The 22,454-nt window shown below is 47.5% G+C and overlaps 1 protein-coding gene across 1 annotated transcript in view; it reads left to right on the plus strand.

Annotated features, from left to right (window-relative positions):
* The window catches only part of LOC109889309 (zinc finger protein 423), a 163,424-nt gene that overhangs the window by 78,193 nt on the left and 62,777 nt on the right, over positions 1–22,454 (plus strand). Inside the window, exons 4-5 of the mRNA XM_020480650.2 lie at positions 3,677–7,125; positions 7,839–7,923. Coding sequence (XP_020336239.1) covers positions 3,677–7,125; positions 7,839–7,923 — 3,534 coding nt within the window. The remainder of the gene's footprint in view (positions 1–3,676; positions 7,126–7,838; positions 7,924–22,454) is intronic.

Below are 22,454 nucleotides of genomic sequence, written 5' to 3' on the forward strand. Positions count from 1 at the left end.
AGAAACAGACCCCTGCTTCTAATCAAGTCTTAACAGAGAGATGATGTCAGCCCAGTCAAGCTGGCTGTTTGCTCTTGTTTTCCACCCGAGGGAGCACGTTGACACTGCAGATCATCTCCATATGGAACAGGTTTAGTGGCAGTACAGTTGATAGAACAGATTATTAATGATCACATTGTTTTGGTGTCTGAAAGCTAGTTGTAACCATTGATGGACATGAAGGAAGGAATTAGTCAGTCAGTCTGCCAGTGTTGTAGACATCATGTGGAAGCAGAGGGAGCTTATGTCATCATCAGTACTTGCCTCCTGGAGGTGTCCTGCTCTAATGAACAGCCTGGCTACTATCTGAGGCTGTGTTTCTACTCTACTTCAGAGGAGAAACCACAAAAGCAGGCACTCTGGGTTGGCATGGGGAGACCGACCTCTGTCCTCGTGTCTGATGAGGGGAAGAGCGGGCGAGAGACTGGGGACGCCAGGCTGGGCGCGTCTTCATTACCACGTTTCCTCCACGCTCTGGCCTCTGCATGCCGGCTGGCTGGCCAGCCTATTAGACGGGGACAGGCGTCATCGGGCCGGCCCAGCCTGGATGGAGCATGGTGGTGGGGGGTGGTGCGGCATGGGGCCTCCTCTTGAACCTTACACCAAAGTGGCCATCCATGCTCCATCCACCATCACTCTGCTCAGGCTCGGGTAGAGCTGAGTTTGGGCCTTCTTCTTTGGCCGGTTCCAATTACTGGGCTCTAGTTGGAGGTGGGATGGCCACTCTTCCTCTAAGAGTGTCTCCATCTGCCAGGCCCTTCCCTCCTCCCTGCCAGGCCCTTCCCTCCTCCCTGCCAGGCCCTTCCCTCCTCCCTGCCAGGCCCTTCCCTCCTGCCTGCCAGGCCCTTCCCTCCTCCCTGCCAGGCCCTTCCCTCCTCCCTGCCAGGCCCTTCCCTCCTCCCTGCCAGGCCCTTCCCTCCTCCCTGCCAGGCCCTTCCCTCCTCCCTGCCAGGCCCTTCCCTCCTCCCTGCCAGGCCCTTCCCTCCTGCCTGCCAGGCCCCACCCTTCCACATGGGCCAGGGCAGCAGAGGTGAAGGCCAGCGCCAGGGGCAGCCATGAATGCAGCCTGTTAATTCTGTAATGAGTCACAACATGAAAGACGTGGTGGACGGAGTGGGGAACGGACATGGAGAGTGAGATAAAGATGGAGAAACTGTCAGGGCTGCCTCGGGAATGCTGGAGCGAGGAGACATGGCAGCAGCGTGTGTTTGCGTGCCCATTCCAGTCTTTTCTCGCTTTTCTCTCGGCTTCCCCCTTGCCTCTCCCCCTCTTTCTTTTCGCTTTCTTTTCTAATTTAACTTTTCATAGACGTTTCTTACCCTGTTTAGTGCTCTAGCCAAGTCCCCCGGCGGACGGATGACAAAAGCCCTCTAAAAGCCATGTGATCTTCCATTTTCCGACAGCCACACTTCTGAGGATTAAGGCTATTTAATGACTATAATCTCCTTCTTTCTCAAAAGTGATTTCTCACATTCTGTCTCAGTCAGAGGGATTGCATTAGCATTAATAGATTTATAATTTGCCTGAATGACCAAATGTGCCAGGATTTTTTTTCTCATTCCCTCACCGTTCTTCCTCCCTCCTCCTCCCCTACTTCTTAGTTATCTTTTTTTCCCCTTCTACTTCTTCTTCATGCTCAAGCAAGTGTTCCTTTGTATGTGGTGTGCTGTGAGGCAGTACATGGCTGGGGCTCAGCAGGACGGCGTACCTGTCAGTCGTGAGCAGCTCTCCCCTCTGCTCTCTCACCTCCGCTCGGCTCACATCAGAGACCAACCTGTCAGGGGCCACACTTTCATTGTGTAGCCAAAGAATTCACCTCAGTTAAGGCCCTTTGGGCTTTTCTTCTCCTCACTTTCTTGGGGCTGCCGAGGGCTTCTCTCTCTCCTGTGTTGCCAGGGTTTAACTTGTGACAGGATGACTCTTATTCTGACACGGACACAAAGACATTAGAGAAGGACTGGCGGGAATGGCTACAGTAGGGAGGGGCTTGTCCAGACGCACCAGCTGTGGAGACAGCGGTGTACAGGCCTTAACTGTAATCTGAGAAAAGAGTTGTTCTCCCTTCCATCACTCCGACACACACATATAAATACATCACACAATGCAGGCGGCGGTACTTGGATCTCTATTCAAGCAATTCCAGTTACTACAATTCTGGGCTCAAAAATAACATTTGTGTTTAGATGTAGGTTCTCAACAAAGCAGTGCTCCTGGTATGGGGTGTAGGAAAGAAATGAAAGAATTTCAGTCATTGTTAGTGTCTCCTGAACAAATCCTCTTAAAATACTTTTATTCACCATCTCTGTCTTTTCTCTTTCTTCTTGTTCATGCTCTTTTCTTAATTTGTCATTTTCTAATCCTGTAATATTCCTCTCTCCTGATATTGGCTGCTAGATGGCATCTCTCCTGTTGCCTTGATGGTCTATGTGATATCTCTATTTTATAGTCTTTTACAGCGGAGGAATCTTTCCTTGCTCCAAGCTAAATTCATAATTCATGTTTTTATAAAAATCTTACCCACAAACCCCTGTGGAGTTTTATTTGCTCCGCACACCACCTACATTTTCAAGTGCATCGATTCATCACATGAATTTATTTTCCACCAAATATGCTGTGCACACCTTTGTATAACACATACTGTAGGAGGGGTGGTGGGAGGGGGACATACTCACAGTTGCTTACAGGGAGAAGTCTGTACCAAGTGCTTTCAAGGTTAGGCTATTCTCTCTCAGAATTTGTTTTTGTTGTCAATATTTAAATATTCCTTGCCCCAATATTATGCCTTTAGTTTTGTTCCATAATAACATTGAGAAGACAGTCATTTATTTGAGAGTGGTCATGCCAAAATACAAATTAGATTGAGTCACCTGCCATCCAGCATCCAGTCGTTTACAAAGGAGGGTTTTCTAAGATGTGGTATGTGTGGATAGGGGAAAGGGGGAGGCTGTGTACTTATTGTAAACATTTGGTTATGTGTGATGAGGAATACCAGAGGCTTCTCTATTCATCCATTTAGAGCAAAGTGTAAAACGCAGTCAAATAAAGCAAACAAACAGGCTGAGCTGGAGAATTCTGGGTTTGTCTGAGCCACTGTGGGATCCAGGCTCGCAGCATTCCTGCTCAATAAGTCATGAGGATTTCTCCTCTCCCATCCCCTCCTCTCCTCTCCTCTCTTCTTCTCTACTCTAGTTTAGATGCTAAATAGATGACGTGTGGGCTGTCAGGCCCTCTCAGAATGCACAAAGCAGGGCAGAATGAATATATGATCTGCTTTGTGTGTATTTATATCATGTATGCATTAATAGACTTTTGTCTGAACTAAACTGGAGAAAAGCATGCATAATCCCATGTTTTATTTCATTCACTTTGTCATATAAGAATATCCTCATTATTTGAGTGTCTTCTAATAGGTTTTTGGAATTTCAATCTGGTCCCTATAATGAAAATATGATGAGGCAGATGTAATTCTAGAGGGGAGTGAGGGATGTTTTCTAAGGGATTATGAAGAAAGAGAAAATACACTTTGTCCTTATTTATTCATCCTGTGGGAATACGTGTCTTTAATTCGTAGCTTCTATTTAGATTTTTTTTCTTGTCCTCTCTAACATTTGAATTCTGTCTGTGTTTTGCATTGCAGATGGTGATGATGACCCTGGGCTCTCCTGGGTAGCGTCCTCTCCCTCCAGCAAAGACGTGGCATCGCCGTCACAGATACTGGGGGATGGCTGCTGTGATCTGGGCATGGGCACAGGGGAGGAAGAAGGGGGCGCGGGGCTGCCCTACCCCTGCCAGTTCTGCGACAAGTCCTTCAGCCGCCTCAGCTACCTGAAGCGCCACGAGCAGATCCATAGCGACAAGCTGCCCTTCAAGTGCACCTTCTGCAGCCGCCTGTTCAAGCACAAGCGCAGCCGCGACCGCCACGTCAAGCTCCACACCGGAGACAAGAAGTACAGCTGCCAGGAATGTGAGGCGGCTTTCTCCCGCAGCGACCATCTCAAGATCCACCTGAAGACCCACAGCTCCAGCAAGCCCTTTAAGTGCAGCGTGTGCAAGAGAGGCTTCTCCTCCACGTCCTCTCTGCAGAGTCACATGCAGGCTCACAGGAAGAACAAGGAGCACCTTGCCCTGCGTGCTGAAAAGGAAGGGGGGAAGCGTGGCAGCAATGCAGGCAGTGGAGGGGAGATGGACCAAGACCCATACATGTGTGACTACTGTGAGGAGACCTTCAGCCAGACAGACGAGCTGGAGAAGCACGTAGTGACCCGCCACCCCCAGCTGTCTGATCGCGTTGACCTGCAGTGCATCCACTGCCCTGAGATCTTCAGCGATGAGGGCCCGCTGCTTTCCCACATCGAAAGGTCCCACGCCAACCGTAAACACAAGTGCCCAGTGTGCTTGGAGCAGTTCCCCTCTGTGGAGGACGTCTATTGCCACCTGGACAGCCACCGGCAGCCCGACTCCAGTAACCACAGTGCCAGCCCTGACCCAGTGCTGGGCAGCGTGGCATCCATGAGCAGCGCCACCCCAGACTCCAGTGCCTCTCTGGAGAGGGGTTCCACCCCTGACTCCACCCTGAAGCCCACACAGAGCCGCCGCAAGCTGGCCCCCAACTCTGACCACGACGATGGGGGTCACTGGATGGCCAAGGTGACCTACAGCTGCCCCTACTGCTCCAAGAGAGACTTCAACAGCCTGGCCGTGCTGGAGATCCATCTGAAGACCATCCATGCAGACAAGCCCCAGCAGAACCACACCTGCCAGCTGTGTCTGGACACCCTGCCCACGCTCTACAACCTCAACGAGCACGTCCGCAAAGCCCACCGAAGCAGCGGGGGCGCCTCAGCGGCCTTCCCCCTGCTCCAGTTCACCAACGTGTCGGCCTTCCACTGCAACTACTGCCCAGACATGTTTGCAGACATCAACACCCTGCAAGAGCACATCCGCATGTCCCACTGCCTGCCTGGAGGAATGGTTGCAGGCTCCACCACCCTGGAGGGCAACCACGCCTTCTTCTGCAACCAGTGCTCCATGGGTTTCCTCACAGAGTCCTCTCTCACAGAGCACATCCAGCAGACCCACTGCAGCGGAGGAGGGGTTCCCAAGATGGAGTCCCCCGTTCTGCAGCCCTCCCAGTCCTTCATGGAGGTCTACTCCTGTCCATACTGCACCAACTCACCCATCTTTGGCTCCCTGCTCAAGCTCACCAAGCACATCAAGGAGAACCACAAGAACATCCCACTGGCCAATAACAAGCGGCAAGCCAAGGTGGCTGACCTTAGCCCAGCTTCATCTGATGTTGAAATCTCCTCCCCCAAACGCCATAGGCTGGCTGGGGACTCTACCCTGGCAGGGTCCAATGGAGACTACCCCTGCAACCAGTGTGACCTACACTTCAGCAGCTTCGAGAGCTTCCAGGCCCATCTCAAGTCCCACCTGGAGATGCTGCTGAGGAGGCAGTCCTGCCCGCAGTGCAACAAAGAGGACTTCGACTCCCAGGAGTCTCTGCTGCAGCACCTGACAGTCCACTACACCACCACGTCCACACAGTACGTGTGTGAGAGTTGTGATAAGCAGTTCTCCTCTGTAGACGACCTGCAGAAGCACCTGCTGGACATGCACACCTTTGTGCTGTACCACTGCACGCTGTGCCAGGAGGTGTTTGACTCCAAGGTGTCCATCCAGGTCCACCTGGCTGTCAAGCACAGCAATGAGAAGAAGATGTTCCGCTGCACGGCCTGCGCCTGGGACTTCCGGAAGGAGAGTGACCTCCAGCTGCATGTCAAGCACAGCCATCTGGGACACCCCACTGGCCCTGCAGTCGCCGGCAAGGCCCGCAAGTGCATATTCTGTGGGGAGACGTTTGGCACCGAGGTGGAACTGCAGTGCCACATCACCACCCACAGTAAGAAGTTCAACTGCCGCTTCTGTGGCAAGGCCTTTCACGCTATTGTGCTGCTGGAGAGGCATCTGAGGGAGAAGCACTGTGTCTTCGACGGGGGCAATGGCGCTGGGAATGGGGGCAGCCAGAATGGTACACCCAACGGGGTGACCCAGAGCTCCAAGCGTGGGGGAGGAGGCGAAAGATCGACAGTGACCACGGAGCAGGCTGACCTGCAGAGCATGCTGCTGAAGAATGCCAGCCAGGACGTAGCCAACAGCCATGAGGCCAGCGGAGGAGAGGAGGAGCTGGACAACTCAGAGCCCATGTACGCCTGTGACATCTGTGGGGCGGCCTACACCATGGAGAGTCTTCTGCAGAACCACCGGCTGAGGGACCACAACATCCAGCCCGGGGACGACGACGCCGGCACCCGCAAGAAGAAGGCCGACTTCATCAAGGGCAATCACAAGTGCAACGTGTGCTCACGGACCTTTTTTTCAGAGAATGGCCTGAGGGAGCACGCCCAGACCCATCGTGGCCCAGCCAAGCACTACATGTGCCCCATCTGTGGAGAGCGCTTCCCCTCCCTGCTCACGCTCACTGAACATAAGGTCACCCACAGCAAAAGCCTGGACACGGGCACCTGCCGCATCTGCAAGATGCCCCTGCAGAGCGAGGAGGACTTCATAGAGCACTGCCAGATGCACCCAGACTTGAGGAACTCTCTGACGGGCTTCCGCTGTGTGGTATGTATGCAGACTGTCACCTCCACCCTGGAGCTCAAGATCCACGGCACCTTCCACATGCAGAAGCTCTCGTCCGGTGGGGGCAGTGGGGGCGGGGGTGGATCGGCCTCCTCCTCCCCCAACGGCCAGCTGCAGCAACACAAGCACTACAAGTGTGCCCTGTGCCTCAAGGAGTTCAAGAACAAGCAGGAGCTGGTGAAGCTGGATGTGAACGGGCTGCCCTATGGGCTGTGTGCTGGCTGTATGAGCCGGGCTACCAACGGCCAGTCTCCCAGCGGGGGCACCACGCCCCAGGAGGCCGGGGGAGAGAAGGTTGCGCCGGTGCTGCGATGCCCCGAGTGTGCTGTGAAGTTTGAGACCCTGGAGGACCTGGAGAGCCACGTTCAGGTGGACCACCCCGAGATGAGCCCGGAGACCAGTGGGGCCAAGAAGGTGACGGATGCCTCGCCTGTCCCTAAAGTAAGAACACTCTCACCATATTCTCCACTATGGCTCAGCATACTGATTTATATTAAGATCTACATACAATATGTGAAAATTCTAAGGTTAAGGTAACTGAGGTTTAATTTAGTAATTGATAAATCGATCACATAGTGAATACCCAACATTGTCCTCTGTGGTATAAAAGAAATAGAACACATTACCAATTCAACAAAAAGTTAAATGGCCCTGCATTTAGAAACATCTAGTGAATTGATTAAAACTTCAAAGCGAATTCATATTATTCAGTCATTCCTAATGCTTTTAGAGTGATCTGAAATGTTGTTCCCACTTTTTAAAACACCTAATATTTTAGCAGTATTTTCTAGCAGTGTGTCTGTTCCCAGTGTGTAGCGTGTCAGTAGAAAGTCGTGCTCAGTTAGATGTGTGAATTCATGGCTGCGTTTCAGTGGGCCCTAGTGGTTCCTGCAGCTCAGCCCAGCTGAGGCATTGTACGGCCTGTTCGCTCTACTAGATATTGACAGTGAGGTCCCAGGGATGCTCAATCTTTACCTGTGCCTTTGTTTCAGCTCAATGCAACAGCAAGGAGAAACCTCAGAACCCCCCCTCCCCACCAGTACATTATTTTTGTGTCAGGAGAGCGCGTGTGTGGGTGCACGCTCTGGCTGTGAATGAAAAAGTAATTTGATAACCTCTCTAAAATTCTTGTCTACCTGTCTGCTGCATTGCAGAAGAAGACGTACCAGTGCATCAAATGCCAAATGACCTTCGAGACAGAGCGAGAGATCCAGATCCACGTCGCCAATCACATGATCGGTGAGTCAGCCTCACCATTTCCTGTGTGTGTGTTTATCTTTGTGCCCGTCTCTTCTTTGGGTTTCCTCTCTGCACAGCCTTCTCTTTGGCCTAGCCCTCGCCCTCTCTCTCCCCGGCCTGCACAGCACACAGGTGTGAGACAGACCGGTGAAATGAACAGCTCTATTTCTGAAGCTGCCACCGCTCTCGACAGCTGTTCCATTGTTTAACACTTGACTGCACAGCTGAGGCCGCAGTTGCAGGTCTGATTGGGTGGCAGGTAGCCTAGCGGTTAAGAGCGTTCGGCCAGTAATTAAAAGGTTGCTGGTTCAAATCCCCAAGGCGCTCACCCTAATTGTTCCTGTTAGAAAATGTATTAGGTTGTGGAAAATGTTCTATGGTAATAGACAGATTCCCAGAACATTAAAACTGCCCAGTTGTGCTGACATTCAGATAATGTTTTTGTTAGGTTCCACAGGAAATTCCTATAATGTTGTAAGAATGTTGACACAACACCTAGAACATTTAATTAAGTTATTGGAGTTGTTCTTTTGATATATACATAGGTTGCACAGAACATTCCCACAATTTCCAAATAAGTCTGTTTGTATGACGTTCAGGGCATATTTGTTTTAGGTTCAACATATTATTCAAATGATGTTCACGCAATATATACATTTTACCTTGTCTTGGAGGTCCTCAGAACATTTCAAGAACATTTAGACAATGTTATATTTAAGATTGACCTAACATTACCACAACATTCTCAACATTAGAATGTATAGCTCCATAAAACATGATAATGCAGATTGGAGTACATCCCCATGATGTTTCTCACCAGATTTAATAGCAATTTGCATTTGAAGATGGTACAGTATAGAGACACGTGGCATTTTAATTGAATTCATAGGACATTCAAACAGCATTTAATCATACACACACATCCATATTTTGTACACTTCATATGTTGACAGTCTGCACATGTGGAGTTTGAACCTGCAATGTTTGGTCCCCACGCCAGGTCTTTTATCCTCTGTGCCTCCAGCTCTCTTACATGTTCTTGTTTCAGTATATAGCAATGTCGGTATGGTCAATCGGTTAAATAAAAATGTAAATCAGGAATTCCACGCTGGGTTGCGTTAGATGCGGAAGACTGACTAGGTATCCCCCCTTTCCTTATCCTGTCTTCTTATACATAACTAACACAGAGAAATACAGGAACTGGGTTATACACCATCACTTCCCCCATCCTCTTTATATGCTGCATACTTCTTATTTACAACGTATCCAAGACTATGAGTGCTGATACAGGACCTTTTCAGATCATGAAAAATAAGAGGGGGGACCATATCAAGGGTCTCAAAGTAGGAATTATATCGTCTGCGTTTTTAAAATTTGAACAGTCCATTTTTACAGTTGGTCTAAATTCCTGACTGGATTCATACATCTGGACATGCTCTCTTAGTAGATTATATCTGAGCCTATTTTACCAAGAGTATGTGGGATTGAACCTGCAATCTTCAGCTTTGCAGTTAGATCATTAACCCACTGTGTCACCAAGGGATAGCTGTAGTACAGAGGTATTTTCTTCAGTCTAATATGGTCAATCAGGACATAAAACATTTTCTGAGTTATTAAAATGTCCCCATCCTCTTCTCATGCTGTTGTACATATAACACTGTATTTTATTTTATGTTCAATCTAAAACCAATATGCTATGAATGTCATAAAAACAGACTTATTTGGAAGTTATTTAACATTATGCAACATTGTGGGAATGTGTTGTGCAACCTTCGTGAATATCATTAAGGGCATGTCCTGTGCAACCTAACTTAAACATTAGGAAACCTATCTCTTAAAGATAGGAAACCTATCTCTTGTATCTTGTAATGTATCCACACTGTTCCAACTCCCAAAAAGAACTCAGAAAGGGGGTTCTGTCAACATTCTTGCAACATCAAAGGAAGGTTTTTTGCACCCAGATACAACCATTAACTGAATGTCAGCACAACTGGACAATTTTTAGTTTTTGGGGAACCTATCTCTTGTCATAGGCCCACAATGTTCCCACAACATAAAGAAACATTCTGGGAGACTTTAAAGAACAGACCACATATGTGCTGGGAATGTTCTTGTAACAGGTGAATGTTTTTTTGCACCCTAAAAGAAACATTGAAGAATCATCCTCACAAATGGACAGTTCTTTGTGTTTTGGGAACATATCTTTTGTAATGTCCCCACACTGTTCCCACAACCTAATGAAACATTCTGGGAAACTTTTTAAAGAACAGACTAACTGTGTCTGGGAACATTCTTGTAACATGAGGGAAAATTTGATACAAACATTGTATAATCATCAGCATGACTGGACAGTTTTTGTGTTATGAGAACGTTTGCCGCAACCTAACGAATGTTCTGGGAACTTTCACAGAACCAATTTTGGTTTGCTGGGAAAACATTACTGGTAACATTACTGATTATTACATTACCTGGAAACCTAATGAGAACTTTGGGGGAATATTCTGTGGTGGTTGTTACAGATGTTGTTCACAACATTTAGTGAATGTTAGGAGAACATTCTAAGGATATTTCATGAAACAATGTATATATATTTTTTTATCAAAACATTCTAAGGATGTTATCATCCTAATGTTAGATAAAACATGAACTCAAATTTAATGGGAATCTTAGCTAATGTTCTGAGAATGTTCCCGGTTTGCTGGGATGTGCGTTTAACTGAAAAGTTCCTCTGTAGTTTTTATAGGCTTCCTCTGTGTTGTTTTTCTGTGAAGTAATAATTGCTGCAGCAGCGTACTATAGTGTAGATTAACGAGCTTGGCCTGTGAGTAATTTGGGAGAACAAACGGCAGAACGCTGGGAGCCGCAGCAACTCCCTATCCTTCTCCAGGCCTGACAGCTGATACTAGAGTTGTGCCGGTTGATGTATTTTCAGTGCGTGGGTCCTCCCGAGTCCTGCAGTAGTTGTGTCTTGAGAGAGAGGGCTGGTACAGAACAGAACCACAGCTATAGTATACAGGCCTACTGCCTGCACCAGCCCAGAGTCTAGCTGGGAACAGACATTCTCCATTGGATTCATTCACCAGCCCAGTTTTCTTTCTTTCTTTTTCTCTCACTTCCACTGTTGACTTAATTTCCTCCGTTCCTCCTTCCCCAGCCTCACCCTGTGTTCATTTTCTCTCCGCTCTCTGATGAGGGTTGAAGACCCATCCATGTTCCCATGCTCTCTCTCATCTCCATCTCCTCCACCCTGAAAATCCTCTCCTTTCAGATTTCTCTCCCCCTAAAAGACTGTTCCGTGATGGGGTGATGGGGCGGCTGGAAGAGGGGCAGGGGGAGCGCTTTTAAATGCTTGGCTCTCTCTCTCAGCCGCCATGGAGGGAATTTTGGGTTAATTAACATCATAATTGTTACAAAAGCTGGAGGAGATTAATTATGGAATTGAGGAAGATTATTTTAAGTACAGTTATTATTTTATTATTTCTTTCTAACCCCTCTTCAAAGATGGATGACGTCTTTTCAGCAGTGAAAAAGAGCAGTGTCTTAACCTTTATCTGGTGAGGCGTCTTTGGTGAGAAAATGGAAGAGATCACAGGAGGAGAGTGTTCTGCTCTCCCTGTCGCTACTCTCTTTCTTGGGCAGATTACGAAACAATCATTAAAAAGCTACACTATCTGTCAGGTTTGATATAGGACTGCTGAGGTTATCGCTGAGCTTTGATATTTACTCTCCACATTTCTCCTTATAGAAACCCTTCAGAATGCACAAGTATTAGTTCTCACGCGTTTAAAGCCCCAGTGAAGTAAAACGTGTGATTTTACTGCAACATTGTGAAAATGATGATAATGCCCCTTTAGTGTAAGAGCTGTTTGAAAAGACTGCCTGAAATGACAGCCTGTTCTGGTGGGATGGAGTTTTGGTCTGCCTTGAGACATTAGTTAATATACAATTAAACAATTAGTTAATAGACCAATAAGAGTTCCTAATCTCTCTGCCAACAACAAGCTTTCAGTTTTCCCCTCAACCAGACAGTCTTATAGCAATGAACAATTTCTCAAGCAAAAATTTTGCTTAGAAGCTATTTATTTTTTAACCATTTTAATTGAAAACAATCACAGTAAGGTACTTAATTTTTACCCAGAAATGATTTGATATTGAGATAAAGCTGCATTGGACCATCAACACATTTCCAACCTCCTAAAACATGTTGGGATTTTGCCTTTTGCACTTTTTTATATTTGAAATCAGTTTGTTCACTAGAAGAGTAGCAACAGTCAACACATTCTTCATTCTAATCCATTGTTCACCGTTTGTAAGGTGATGGATACTGTCTTCATCCACATTGTGGCAGAGAGGCTGTTTAGGAGCGAGGGATCTAAAACAAGATGACTCCAGTCAGTGTGTTTTCTGTACGCCACATCACTAATGATAAAGCACCAGCGATGTGGCCTGCCCTTCTGTCTAACCATTTGGCAGCTGGGGTTAATCATGTCCACTTCATTTCTTCCTCTCCGCTACTTTGCAGGTGTTCTGACACTCACCTTCCATTTCCATAAATGTTATTGATGTTCGTCTGCCATCCCAGGTCTGTGTGTGGTAGAGGTGTGTGTGTTGTGGGTGCACTTTGGTGGGTGTCTTTTGTCATTTCTGCTATCTCAGCCCCTCTCAGAGCAATGTAACCCCCTGATGTAACTGAGACACCTGAAATAAACTAACTTGCAAACACACACACACACACTTCCCCTCCCCAGTGTATGTTCCCTGTGAAGAGTGAAGATGTGCAGAGAGACACCCCACATACCCACCCACCCTGCCCTGTTATCCACAGTTTGTGAAGGTATGATCCACTGCTCTCCCCCTCACAGCTTTGTGTAGGAATGATCATTAACAAGGAGGTGACACTGCATATCATTCAGTTTACATCCTGAACACTCCAACATCTGCTGAATGCTGGCTGCTCCCAGCCCCTTCCTGTGTGAGCCCACTCCACCCCACACGTGTGTGTAGGATCTATGTTTGACTTCCCAATTGTCACTTTTCCTCTTTCCTCATACACGTCCACCCCACAGAGCGTGTGGATGGGCAGGCCCCCCCCCCCCCCCACACACACACACACACACACACACACTTGCTCTAAATACAGTCTGTGGTGAGAGTGGGACACAGCTAGGGAAGGATGAAGGGGTACAGGTGTGTCTAGATAAACTGATGTGTATTTAGCTGAAGTTGATGATTTCCTCAGATGGCTTGTTATTCATGCATCCTCACTAGCTGTGGTTTTATTTTTGTGTTGCTAGCCAAGCTCGAGTGCGGATGATAATCGATGAGACTGGGAGAAGTGGAGCAGGCACGTTCTGCTGGAAGAGAGCTTAATCAAGCTGGAGAGAGGGGGTGTACAAAAGCGGGTGTTAATGAATCAGAGTGGTGCGCCAGGCAAACGCCATGCGAGCGGTGTTCTCCAGGAGGCAATGGGCCTGGAGGAATGTGGGTTTATTTCTCCTGCTGCCTGTTGATTGAACTGCTCTGATTATTTAATGTAGACATACCACTGCTGTGTGCCTGGGTGGAGAGGAAACTGCTTAACAACACTGCTCAGACAGTGTCACACAGTGTCACGTGTGATTACGCTAGCAGAAGTATCATGATACACACGGCACACGCATACATACAGTATACACACACACGGATAGATAGATAAACCTGTTTACTTGCGTTACAGCCTCACTCCCCCTGTTAAAGATCTTCCCTATCAGATTGGTCTGTCAGTCTGTCACTCAGTATCCAAGTCATTGACCTGTCAAGCATCTCTCCACTGTGAGGTTAGACTGGAATGTGATTATACAGCAGCATCCTCAGGGCAGTGCCAGTGTTTTACTCTGTCCTGGAGGACAGGTGATTTGAAGGGAGGCAGAGAGACTTCCAACTGTATAATCTAATCCAGTAATGTGATAGAGTCCTCCAAAGCTGCTCTAACTGCACACTGGGCAAAGTAGAGTGTAGTGTACCCATGGCCTCTTAAACCCCTGTCAGACGACATCAGCCGTAATGGGATGAACAGATGGAAACTGACTGAGAGGGAAACTGCTGTCTGTTCTTAAAAACGTCATTAATGTAAGGTATCATTTGTATTTTTAATACTATGTTTCATAATAGGACTAAATAACTTGATGAGTTCCATGAAAGGAAGTCATTAATTTTACAAGATCTGTTTATACTTTTTTCGATAAGTATAGACATGTCCATGCTAACACCCACCAACCACTACATTTGTGTACACTCTCCACCCATGATAATTGTCTACACACTCCCATAGTTAAACAGCCAGCCACAGAAAATCCCATTTCTCACACCGAGAAGAGGAGAGAGAGAAGACATTTTGGCCCGGGGTGATAACCTGCCTGTAGAGACACCCCAGTGTTCTGCTATTGTGTTGTAAAGCCCTGCGCCGTGCCTGCCGTGTGGGCTGTGACTGATCCCCATGTCTGCGTGCCTGCGCAAAGATGGAAATAATCACAATAATAATAGTCCACCCCTTCCAGGGCCACATGCTGAACAATAGGACTGGTGGACCAGAGCCTCTCATTTCCCAGGGAGAAAGAGTGTCAGAGGTCCAGATCATTTTCATTTCCTTTACCCAGATGGAGGGATATCACAGGCTGGTCTCATAAACTAGATGTAACATAGTAAACAAAAATATGGAACTATGAAATAAGTAGGAAATGTTATATTTGATTTGGCCACATAAGACAAAAGGTTACTTAAGTCAAAAACAAAGGGAGGGGGGGGGGGGGTGTAACACCAACGTCTAGTAACCCAAAAGTTGTGTGTTTGAATCAAATTTTTGCACATTAGAAATTTTGCAACTACTTACTGCTTTTAAGCTAATTTGCAACTACTTAGCATGTTAGCTAACCCTTCCCTTAATGTTAACCCTTTAACCTAACCTTAACCCTTAAACCCTAACCTCTAGCCTAGCCTTAGCCACCTAGCTAACATTAGCGTTAGTCACTTAGCAACCTAGCTAACATTAGCCACAACAAATTCATACGATATGTTACGAATTGTAACTCATAACATATCATACGAATTGTAATTTGTAATATATCATACGAAATGGATGATGGACATCCACAAATTAATACATACCATACCAAAAGTAACATATCATACTAATTTGAGCATTACGGATTTTAATTTACTATGTAACTACGGACTCAATTTACCCTGAGTCCGTATAACCCTGAGTATCTTGGATACCAAGGAGACAATACATTGGGAAGGCTGAGGTGAGTAGGGAACAATTTAAACTAATATTTGAAAAAGTGTGTGGAGTCATTAGCAATGGCTGCTTTTTCAGTGTCTCAGCTGAGTGGTATTGTGGGCATGAAGACTAACTATTAATTAGTCTTGACAAAATGACTATTGAGATAAATTGTAAAATGCCTTTTTCATATTATTTTTGTTATGACATAAGTCTTACACTTATGTGTATGATGTGGTAAAGCCTTCACATTTGAGACAAAAGCTCTCAGCAGTGTCGACGCCATCTTGTTTTCCTCATAGTGACAAGGGAATAGGGATGGAAGGACTGTTCTAAGAAACTGGATACAGTTCCGTGGTTCTGCATCTTCCCTATTTATAGGCTAGCCGTGCCGTAGCGGGGTGTGAGGTTGGGGGGGTGCTGTGCACCACAGTGGGGCCACCCCCCAGGGCCCTAGGCTGGGGATCCCACCTGTGTGGTTAATCACAGTGCTCTATGCATTCAGAGCGTAATTTTAGCCCTGGTTTGGCAGGGCTCAGTGGTGCAACTGGCCCTGCACGTCGGCCTCCCCTGCTGACAGGGGTGGGAGAGTCAGGGGGGAGGGACAGAGAAGGGAGGCAGAGGGAAGGGGGGGGGGGGCAGCCTTACCACTCACACCTGCAGGGGGCTCCTCCATGGTTTGCAGCTGCACAGTGGAAAACAATAAAGCCTGAAAAAAAGAAATGCCAGTGTGGTCCTCCTGAGAGACCCCAACACACAAAGAGAGGAGAGAAGTGAGGGAGAGAGAAAAGACAGAAAAGGGAATTCTAAGCAGGCAAAGACTGCCTTAGCAACTCAGCCTACAGCAATAAACAAGGTAAAGAGATACAGATTGTGGTTGTCGATACCCAGCTATATCTTTCTCTTCTAAAAATACTCATGGTAGCTGATACAAATATTTGTGCGGTACAACTGCTACTACTACTGGTATTTGGTCAGAATATGCAAGCACCATTTTGTGCGTGTGGATGCATGTGCTGCTCTCAGTGTGTGTGGGCTTACACACTTCAGGACAGGCTGAGATGGGAGAAATGAGGAGCTTACTCATTTCACCTCACATGCACACACATTACCCCCCACCCCCCTCTCTCTCGCTCTCCAAATTCAAGGGGCTTTATTGGCATGGGAAACATATGTTAACATTGCCAAAGCAAGTGAAGTAGATAATGTACAAAAGTGAAATAAACAATAAAAATGAAGAGTAAACATTACACTCACTCTCTCTCTCACACACACACACACACACACGCACGCACGCACGCGGCTCTGCTCTCCAACACATCCTGAGGAAAAGCATGCAGACACTAATGCCTCACTAATCACCGACGCCCAGAACTCACAGCACGCCCACTCTCCTCTCAATCGCCCTTAATCAGCCAACACATTTCAATTAGCATATTGTGTTTAACCTCACTTTCATCTGCTTTTATTAGTAGATTGAGCTGTACTCTCTCCCCCCCATTCAGCCCTCTCTCTCTCTCCACCTCGCTCTCGCTCCACCTCCCACCTCTCTCTCTCCACCTCTCTCTCTCCACCTCTCTCTCTCCACCTCGCTCTCGCTCCACCTCCCACCTCTCTCTCTCCACCTCTTTCTTTCTCTTTCGCTCTCCGTCTACCCCCGTCTCCTCTCTCTCCCCCCCATTCAGCCCTCTCTCTCTCTCTCTCCACCTCGCTCTCGCTCCACCTCCCACCTCTCTCTCTCCACCTCTTTCTTTCTCTTTCGCTCTCCCTCTACCCCCGTCTCCTCTCTCTCCCCCTCCTTCCATCTCAAAGCTGGGTGTCTCTCTCTTCCCCACTCCAGTAACAGTACCCGTGGAAGAGAGCAGTGTAATAGATACATCTATTAAAGCATCTACTGGAGTCAGACTGTTTCTCCCCTCAGCAAGGCCTAAACTAAGTCTGGATATACAACCACATCAGTTGAGCACTCTAGTCTTATGACTCAGTTTCTTCCTTGGTATTTCCATCATATTTATTTCCTGGTGGACATGAATTGTGATTTTAATCTTGGTGTTGTGACGACAGAGTAGAGTGAGTTGGTTTGATATTGAAGGATGAGCATCAGTCCGGGTCTGGATAAAGAAAGAGTATAAGGTGCATGGTATGGTAGCTGCTGCCCCACCATAAACCCCATGTATGAACCCCCATCTAATCATGGACCTACTGACTAACTGTCACCCTGCCTTCTCTTTCCACCCACCTTGCCTGTCGGACGCCTGTAGGAGAACCTGCCCAGCTGCAAGGTTTGTCCCCCTTCTCTCTCCATACCAAGCTGTGTGAATGGAGACCTGCCTCACTGCCTGTTGAGCACTGGGGAAGAGTAGGGAGGGGGACCGGCCCATATGGCTAAATAGGGCTACAGGCAGGACACTGCATGATGCACCCAATAGATAATATTGTACAATACTCCAAATAAAAAAGAATGCTTAATTGGCACTGCAACCGTGTCAAGAGGAGCTGTAGCCCCACTCTCAATGCAAACCCTCTCATATTATTTGCACACCAACATAAAGGTTCACCCCCACCCCTGATGATGGCTGTGTATGCATGATGACCCCCCCCCCCCCTCCCAGCCAGGCCCAGGGTACAGCCTGAATCTGAATCTAAGTGCCCCTGGGGGAGCCCAGCTAATGATGCATCTCATTCATGATTCTTACTTATTCATTTTAATGAACTTAGCGAGCTAGCGCCCGAGCATGAACCCAGATGAGCAGAGTGGCGGAAAGGCATCCCGGCTGATCCCTTTAACCCAGAAGTGATCTCACAATACAGTAATGTAGTCATGTTATTACTCCTCTCCTCCTCTGGCTCAGACCTGACCTCTCACTGGTAAATCAGCCCCTACTATCAGGTCAATGCTCACAACTATAGTCCTGCTGTCTTGAACTTTAAGTCATATGTTAGCCTTAATGCATGAGTGATGTTTAACATACTATCTATCCTTTAGAGACATCATGAGACTAACCCTTTATACTGAGGCCAGACCTGTACTCTGTTCTCTTCCTGTGACAACCCAGCTATCTGCCTCTAGTGATGTCTGTCTGTGCTGCAGTTGTGCAGTGCTTGAGCAATCTCCTCGTAGTGTGTGTGTGAGGTGAAGAGAGAGCAAGGGAGAGAGACTGGTGAGAGAGACCTGGTGTGGGCTCTGTGTCACTGAAGACTTAATGAGGCAGCACACAAGAAGCTTTAGGAGTCCATGGATGTGGATAATGTGGATGATGGCTCACTCCACTGGGTGCATGAGTGTGTGTGCGTCGTGTGCCAGCCTGATAGCCATAGGGCAGTGTTTTTGACAGATGAAAGCCGCTCTCTGCGTTCAGTCCAGGCTCATTACACCATTGCTCATGAGTAGGGTTAAATAATTATTGTATCATCCATGATCCTCATTCAAATAGTCACCATCTCAAATATGTCTCTATATCTGCCCTTACCTTGACTGTAGAACATGATAGTGTTAATGAGGTGTGTTGGAGGATGTCGGTTGTCTACTGGTCTCTACTGAACACACAGTAACACACTGTGGTGATGCTATGAACATGGGAACAGATGACAGGCCCCTCATGCATATCCCTCACCACCTGGAGCCAGCCAGCCAGAACACCAGAGGGGAGTGAGGGGGGGAGGATGTAGGGGAGAGAGGGTATCAGGCAGGGAGGGAGGGAGGGAGGTTATCATGGAAGAAGGGAGGGAGGGTATCATGAAAGGAGGGAGGGTATCATGGAGTGGGAGAGGATGAAGGAAGACAGGAGGGCATGTATATTTGGTATTTCTCCTTTAAGGACCTTCTTGACTGCTTCATTGCGATTGGATATGAGGGGAGTCGATTGTTTAGCAGAATGTCAGCTGACCTCTCATCATACAGACAACATTAAGTAACAGGAACACAGGTGTGCACATGGTCGTAGGCTGCCAGCCAGACTGAAGTGCTTATGAGTCAGAGAGCCTCCCACAGAATCTAGATAGCAACTAACCCAATAACAGTAACTACTTTACGGCCATTGTATTCATGTCATTCTTTCTTTCTCCCTTTCTTTCTCTGCCGCTCTCTTCTGTGTTTCTCTAGTTCCCCCCCCACTGAGAATGACATGTTTGAAAGTTTTAAAAAAGCAAGAGGAGAAATAGCTCAGATGTTGGTGAAGTGTTTGTTTGCAAGGCTGAGTGCTGTTTGATCCCCCTGAGAGCTCATTTTTCCACGTTTGCGCTTGATTTGCTTCTTATGCTGTCTATTAAAAGTAATTACAAGCTGTTTGGAGATCTATAAGAGAACTGCTCAGGGGGAGCTCCTCCAAAACGTATGGGAACAGAATGGAAAATTGCCACACTTGTGTGTGTGTGTGCGTGTGTGTGTGCGTGCGCGTGCGTGCGTCTGTGTATCGGCATCTCAGATCCTGATGATGGGGGGGTGCATGAGAATAAGGATGAGAAATTAAGAGGGGCTACATGTAATTCATTTTTCCGTGTGTGTTTTATACAAAGGTAAATGTAATTTGTGTCTACAACCACTAATGCCAGCCCTTGATGTCTGTGTTATACATTAGTAGAGAGTGTATTTGCGTCTCATACCTTAAGTCGGCCTGTGCTTGTTTTAGTGATGTCAGAGGTGCACCTGCCCTTCTCTCCCCCTTGCTCCGCCCGGCTCTCACACCCGCCCAGGTGTGGCTGAGACAGCTGCTGGGAAGAATGGGACAATTAAACTCCCTCCTCCCCCTCCCTGCCTCCTCTCCCTGCTTTGTCTAGTAATTGTTAAAAGACAAACAAGCCGCTTGCCTTTCTGCGCATGATAAACACGGGCCAGCCACAATTAGCTCCTCGCTTAATTCGTTAAGTATTCTGAATTTATTTTCTCGAGTGACGGCGACATCTGTCGCAGCTGGTGAGGAAGGTGCTGGGTACAGTGGTGAGAGGCGGTGTGGGGGGTGTGGGGAGGGTGCAGGGGAGCAGTGCATCACACACCATAATAAATCACACTGACCTGAGTGTGTGAGCTCACAGCGGAGGACAGAGTGCATAGGAGAGATGGAGGGAGGAGAGATGGAGGGACGAGAGATGGAGGGACGAGAGATTGAGAGATGGAGGGAGGAGAGATGGAGGAAAGGATGAGGCAGTCATGGACGGGGAGGAGAGTAATAGAGACAAGTTCATCAACAGAGAATAAATCAGTTGATCTTTGACCTCCAGGGTTCTCCAATGGTCTCTGTTAAGGCTCCTAATGACCTGTTATCTCATAGTTAATTTAGAATGGAAGATGTGCAGATTGGGTTTTAGATCAGTCTTTCTGATGAAGTCAGATAAAATGCTACGTTTCTAACTCCTCTGCGCTAATTAGCATCTCCTGTCTGTCAGAAGTGATTTGAGTCTGATACATCAGCGGGGAGCCAGGTGGGAGGCATGAGAGGATGTCACAGCTCAACTTTCTCCAGATCAAGCAGAATGTCAGCTAGAGATGATTGGGGGAAAGTTTCCCGAACCCCCCCTTCCTTTTAGTTGCTGAGTGCCGGGGGTGGAGGTCCCAGCGCGGCACAGGGCCCCCAAACTGCTATTAGCTTCTCCGTATGTGCCTCTGTGTTTGTGTACGCTTGTGTGTGTTTGCACATGTTTGTGTGTGTGTATGTCTGGGTGGGAGAGGCAGGTGCTCGACCTCTGTGTTCAAAGCCCCACTCCCAGGATGCAAAGCGTGGCTCCCAGAAAGGTGACAGGCTGACCGATACATGCAACTTTGATACAGGGTTTAAGTGAGCATCACACTGTTAAATAGGAGAGGGGAGTCGGGATGAAACAGGAGGAAAAGGTACAGCTGGCAACCTGATGTGATTTAGCACTCAAGCTACCATGGGTTTTCTGGGGTTTCACTTTTTAGGGAAAATATTTGTTACAAACTGTTTTATTATACTTTATATTACACCCCATGTAATATAATTACTCCCGAATTCAAATGAAGAAGGTATAGCAACTTTGTGGTTACATTATGCTTTAATTGGTCTAACTGGAGTAAAAACAGACAGAAGCAGGGAGGATGGAAAGAGTGTGAAAGAGATTATTAGGGCAATGGAGAGATGGAGAGAGAGAAGTGGGAGTTGGCAGGAAGATAGAGGGAGAGATGGAAAGAGGGAGATGAAGAGGGATCAGTTGGACGGTGGGGAATGAAGGGAATTTGGCAGTGAGAGAGAAGAGGTGGAAAGTAGTGGAGGACTGCATGAGCAGTGTTTTTGATGGTGAAGAGGTGGAGGGAGGGCAGAATGTACACTAGGCCACTGGCAGGGGGAGGCCACTGACAGGGGGAGGCTGACCTTCCAAGCCAGGGAGAGGTTGAGGACAGGGGGTTGATGGAGAGAGGGATAAGGGACAGACAGGGATGGGAGGATAGAGAGGGGAGAGGAGAGGGGTGGGGGTGTGAGGAGAGTGATAGCTGCCTGACAGGGGCTCTTCCGGTTTTTGGCATGCGCGGTGAGCAGCTGGACTTCATTAGGCGCTGGTGTTAATTACTGGGACCAGACTGGAGCAGCGCGAGGAAAACACTCGCCTCAATTCAGCCAGGGTCACCTTGAAATCGTTTAGCATCAGAGAGAGAGAGAGAGGGATGGAGAGACAGGGAGAAGTGGGCGCATGTGGGAGAGTGAGGCACCCATTCTTTTGTTTGTAGTGAGTAGGGCACTGATTCATGGTTGTGATTCAGGCTGTAATAAGACGCAGTGTTGGTTCATTAGTGATTAGTGATCACTGATTGCTGTTGACGGCGTTTACAAATGACCATTAAATGATGCAGCTGCTGCTGATGTGGAGGGTGGTGGAACATGGAAGCAGATCAAAACAGGATCATGCATACAGAATACAGCTCTGGGTGGATATGGACTAGACACACTGCATTTCACTGATCTAATGTTGCTGTGCGGTCAGTGGCAGGGTAGTAAGGCTGGTTGTAGTACACAGCGTATGAAGACATTGGATACACTCAGGGATGTTCTGTACACACACTGAGCGGTTTTAGCAGTGAAGTGTGCAAGGTTTATCTTGGCTGTGTTTTCCTGATTACAAAGTATGATGACAGGAAGAGACTGAAATGAAAGGAAGAGAGGGCAGAGGAGAAATGCTGAAGCAATAGTATTCCGTTCTTATCTTCTCTCTATCAAACAGTAAAATGGTGTTCTCTTGATTCTGCTCCCTATAATAATACAAAGGTCTCCTACAATCTCCTCCCTAATTCTCAACCATGACTGTTTTTCAAGGCTTTTTTTGA

Source organism: Oncorhynchus kisutch, linkage group LG4 (assembly GCF_002021735.2).
Source record: "Oncorhynchus kisutch isolate 150728-3 linkage group LG4, Okis_V2, whole genome shotgun sequence".
Lineage (NCBI taxonomy): Eukaryota > Metazoa > Chordata > Actinopteri > Salmoniformes > Salmonidae > Oncorhynchus > Oncorhynchus kisutch.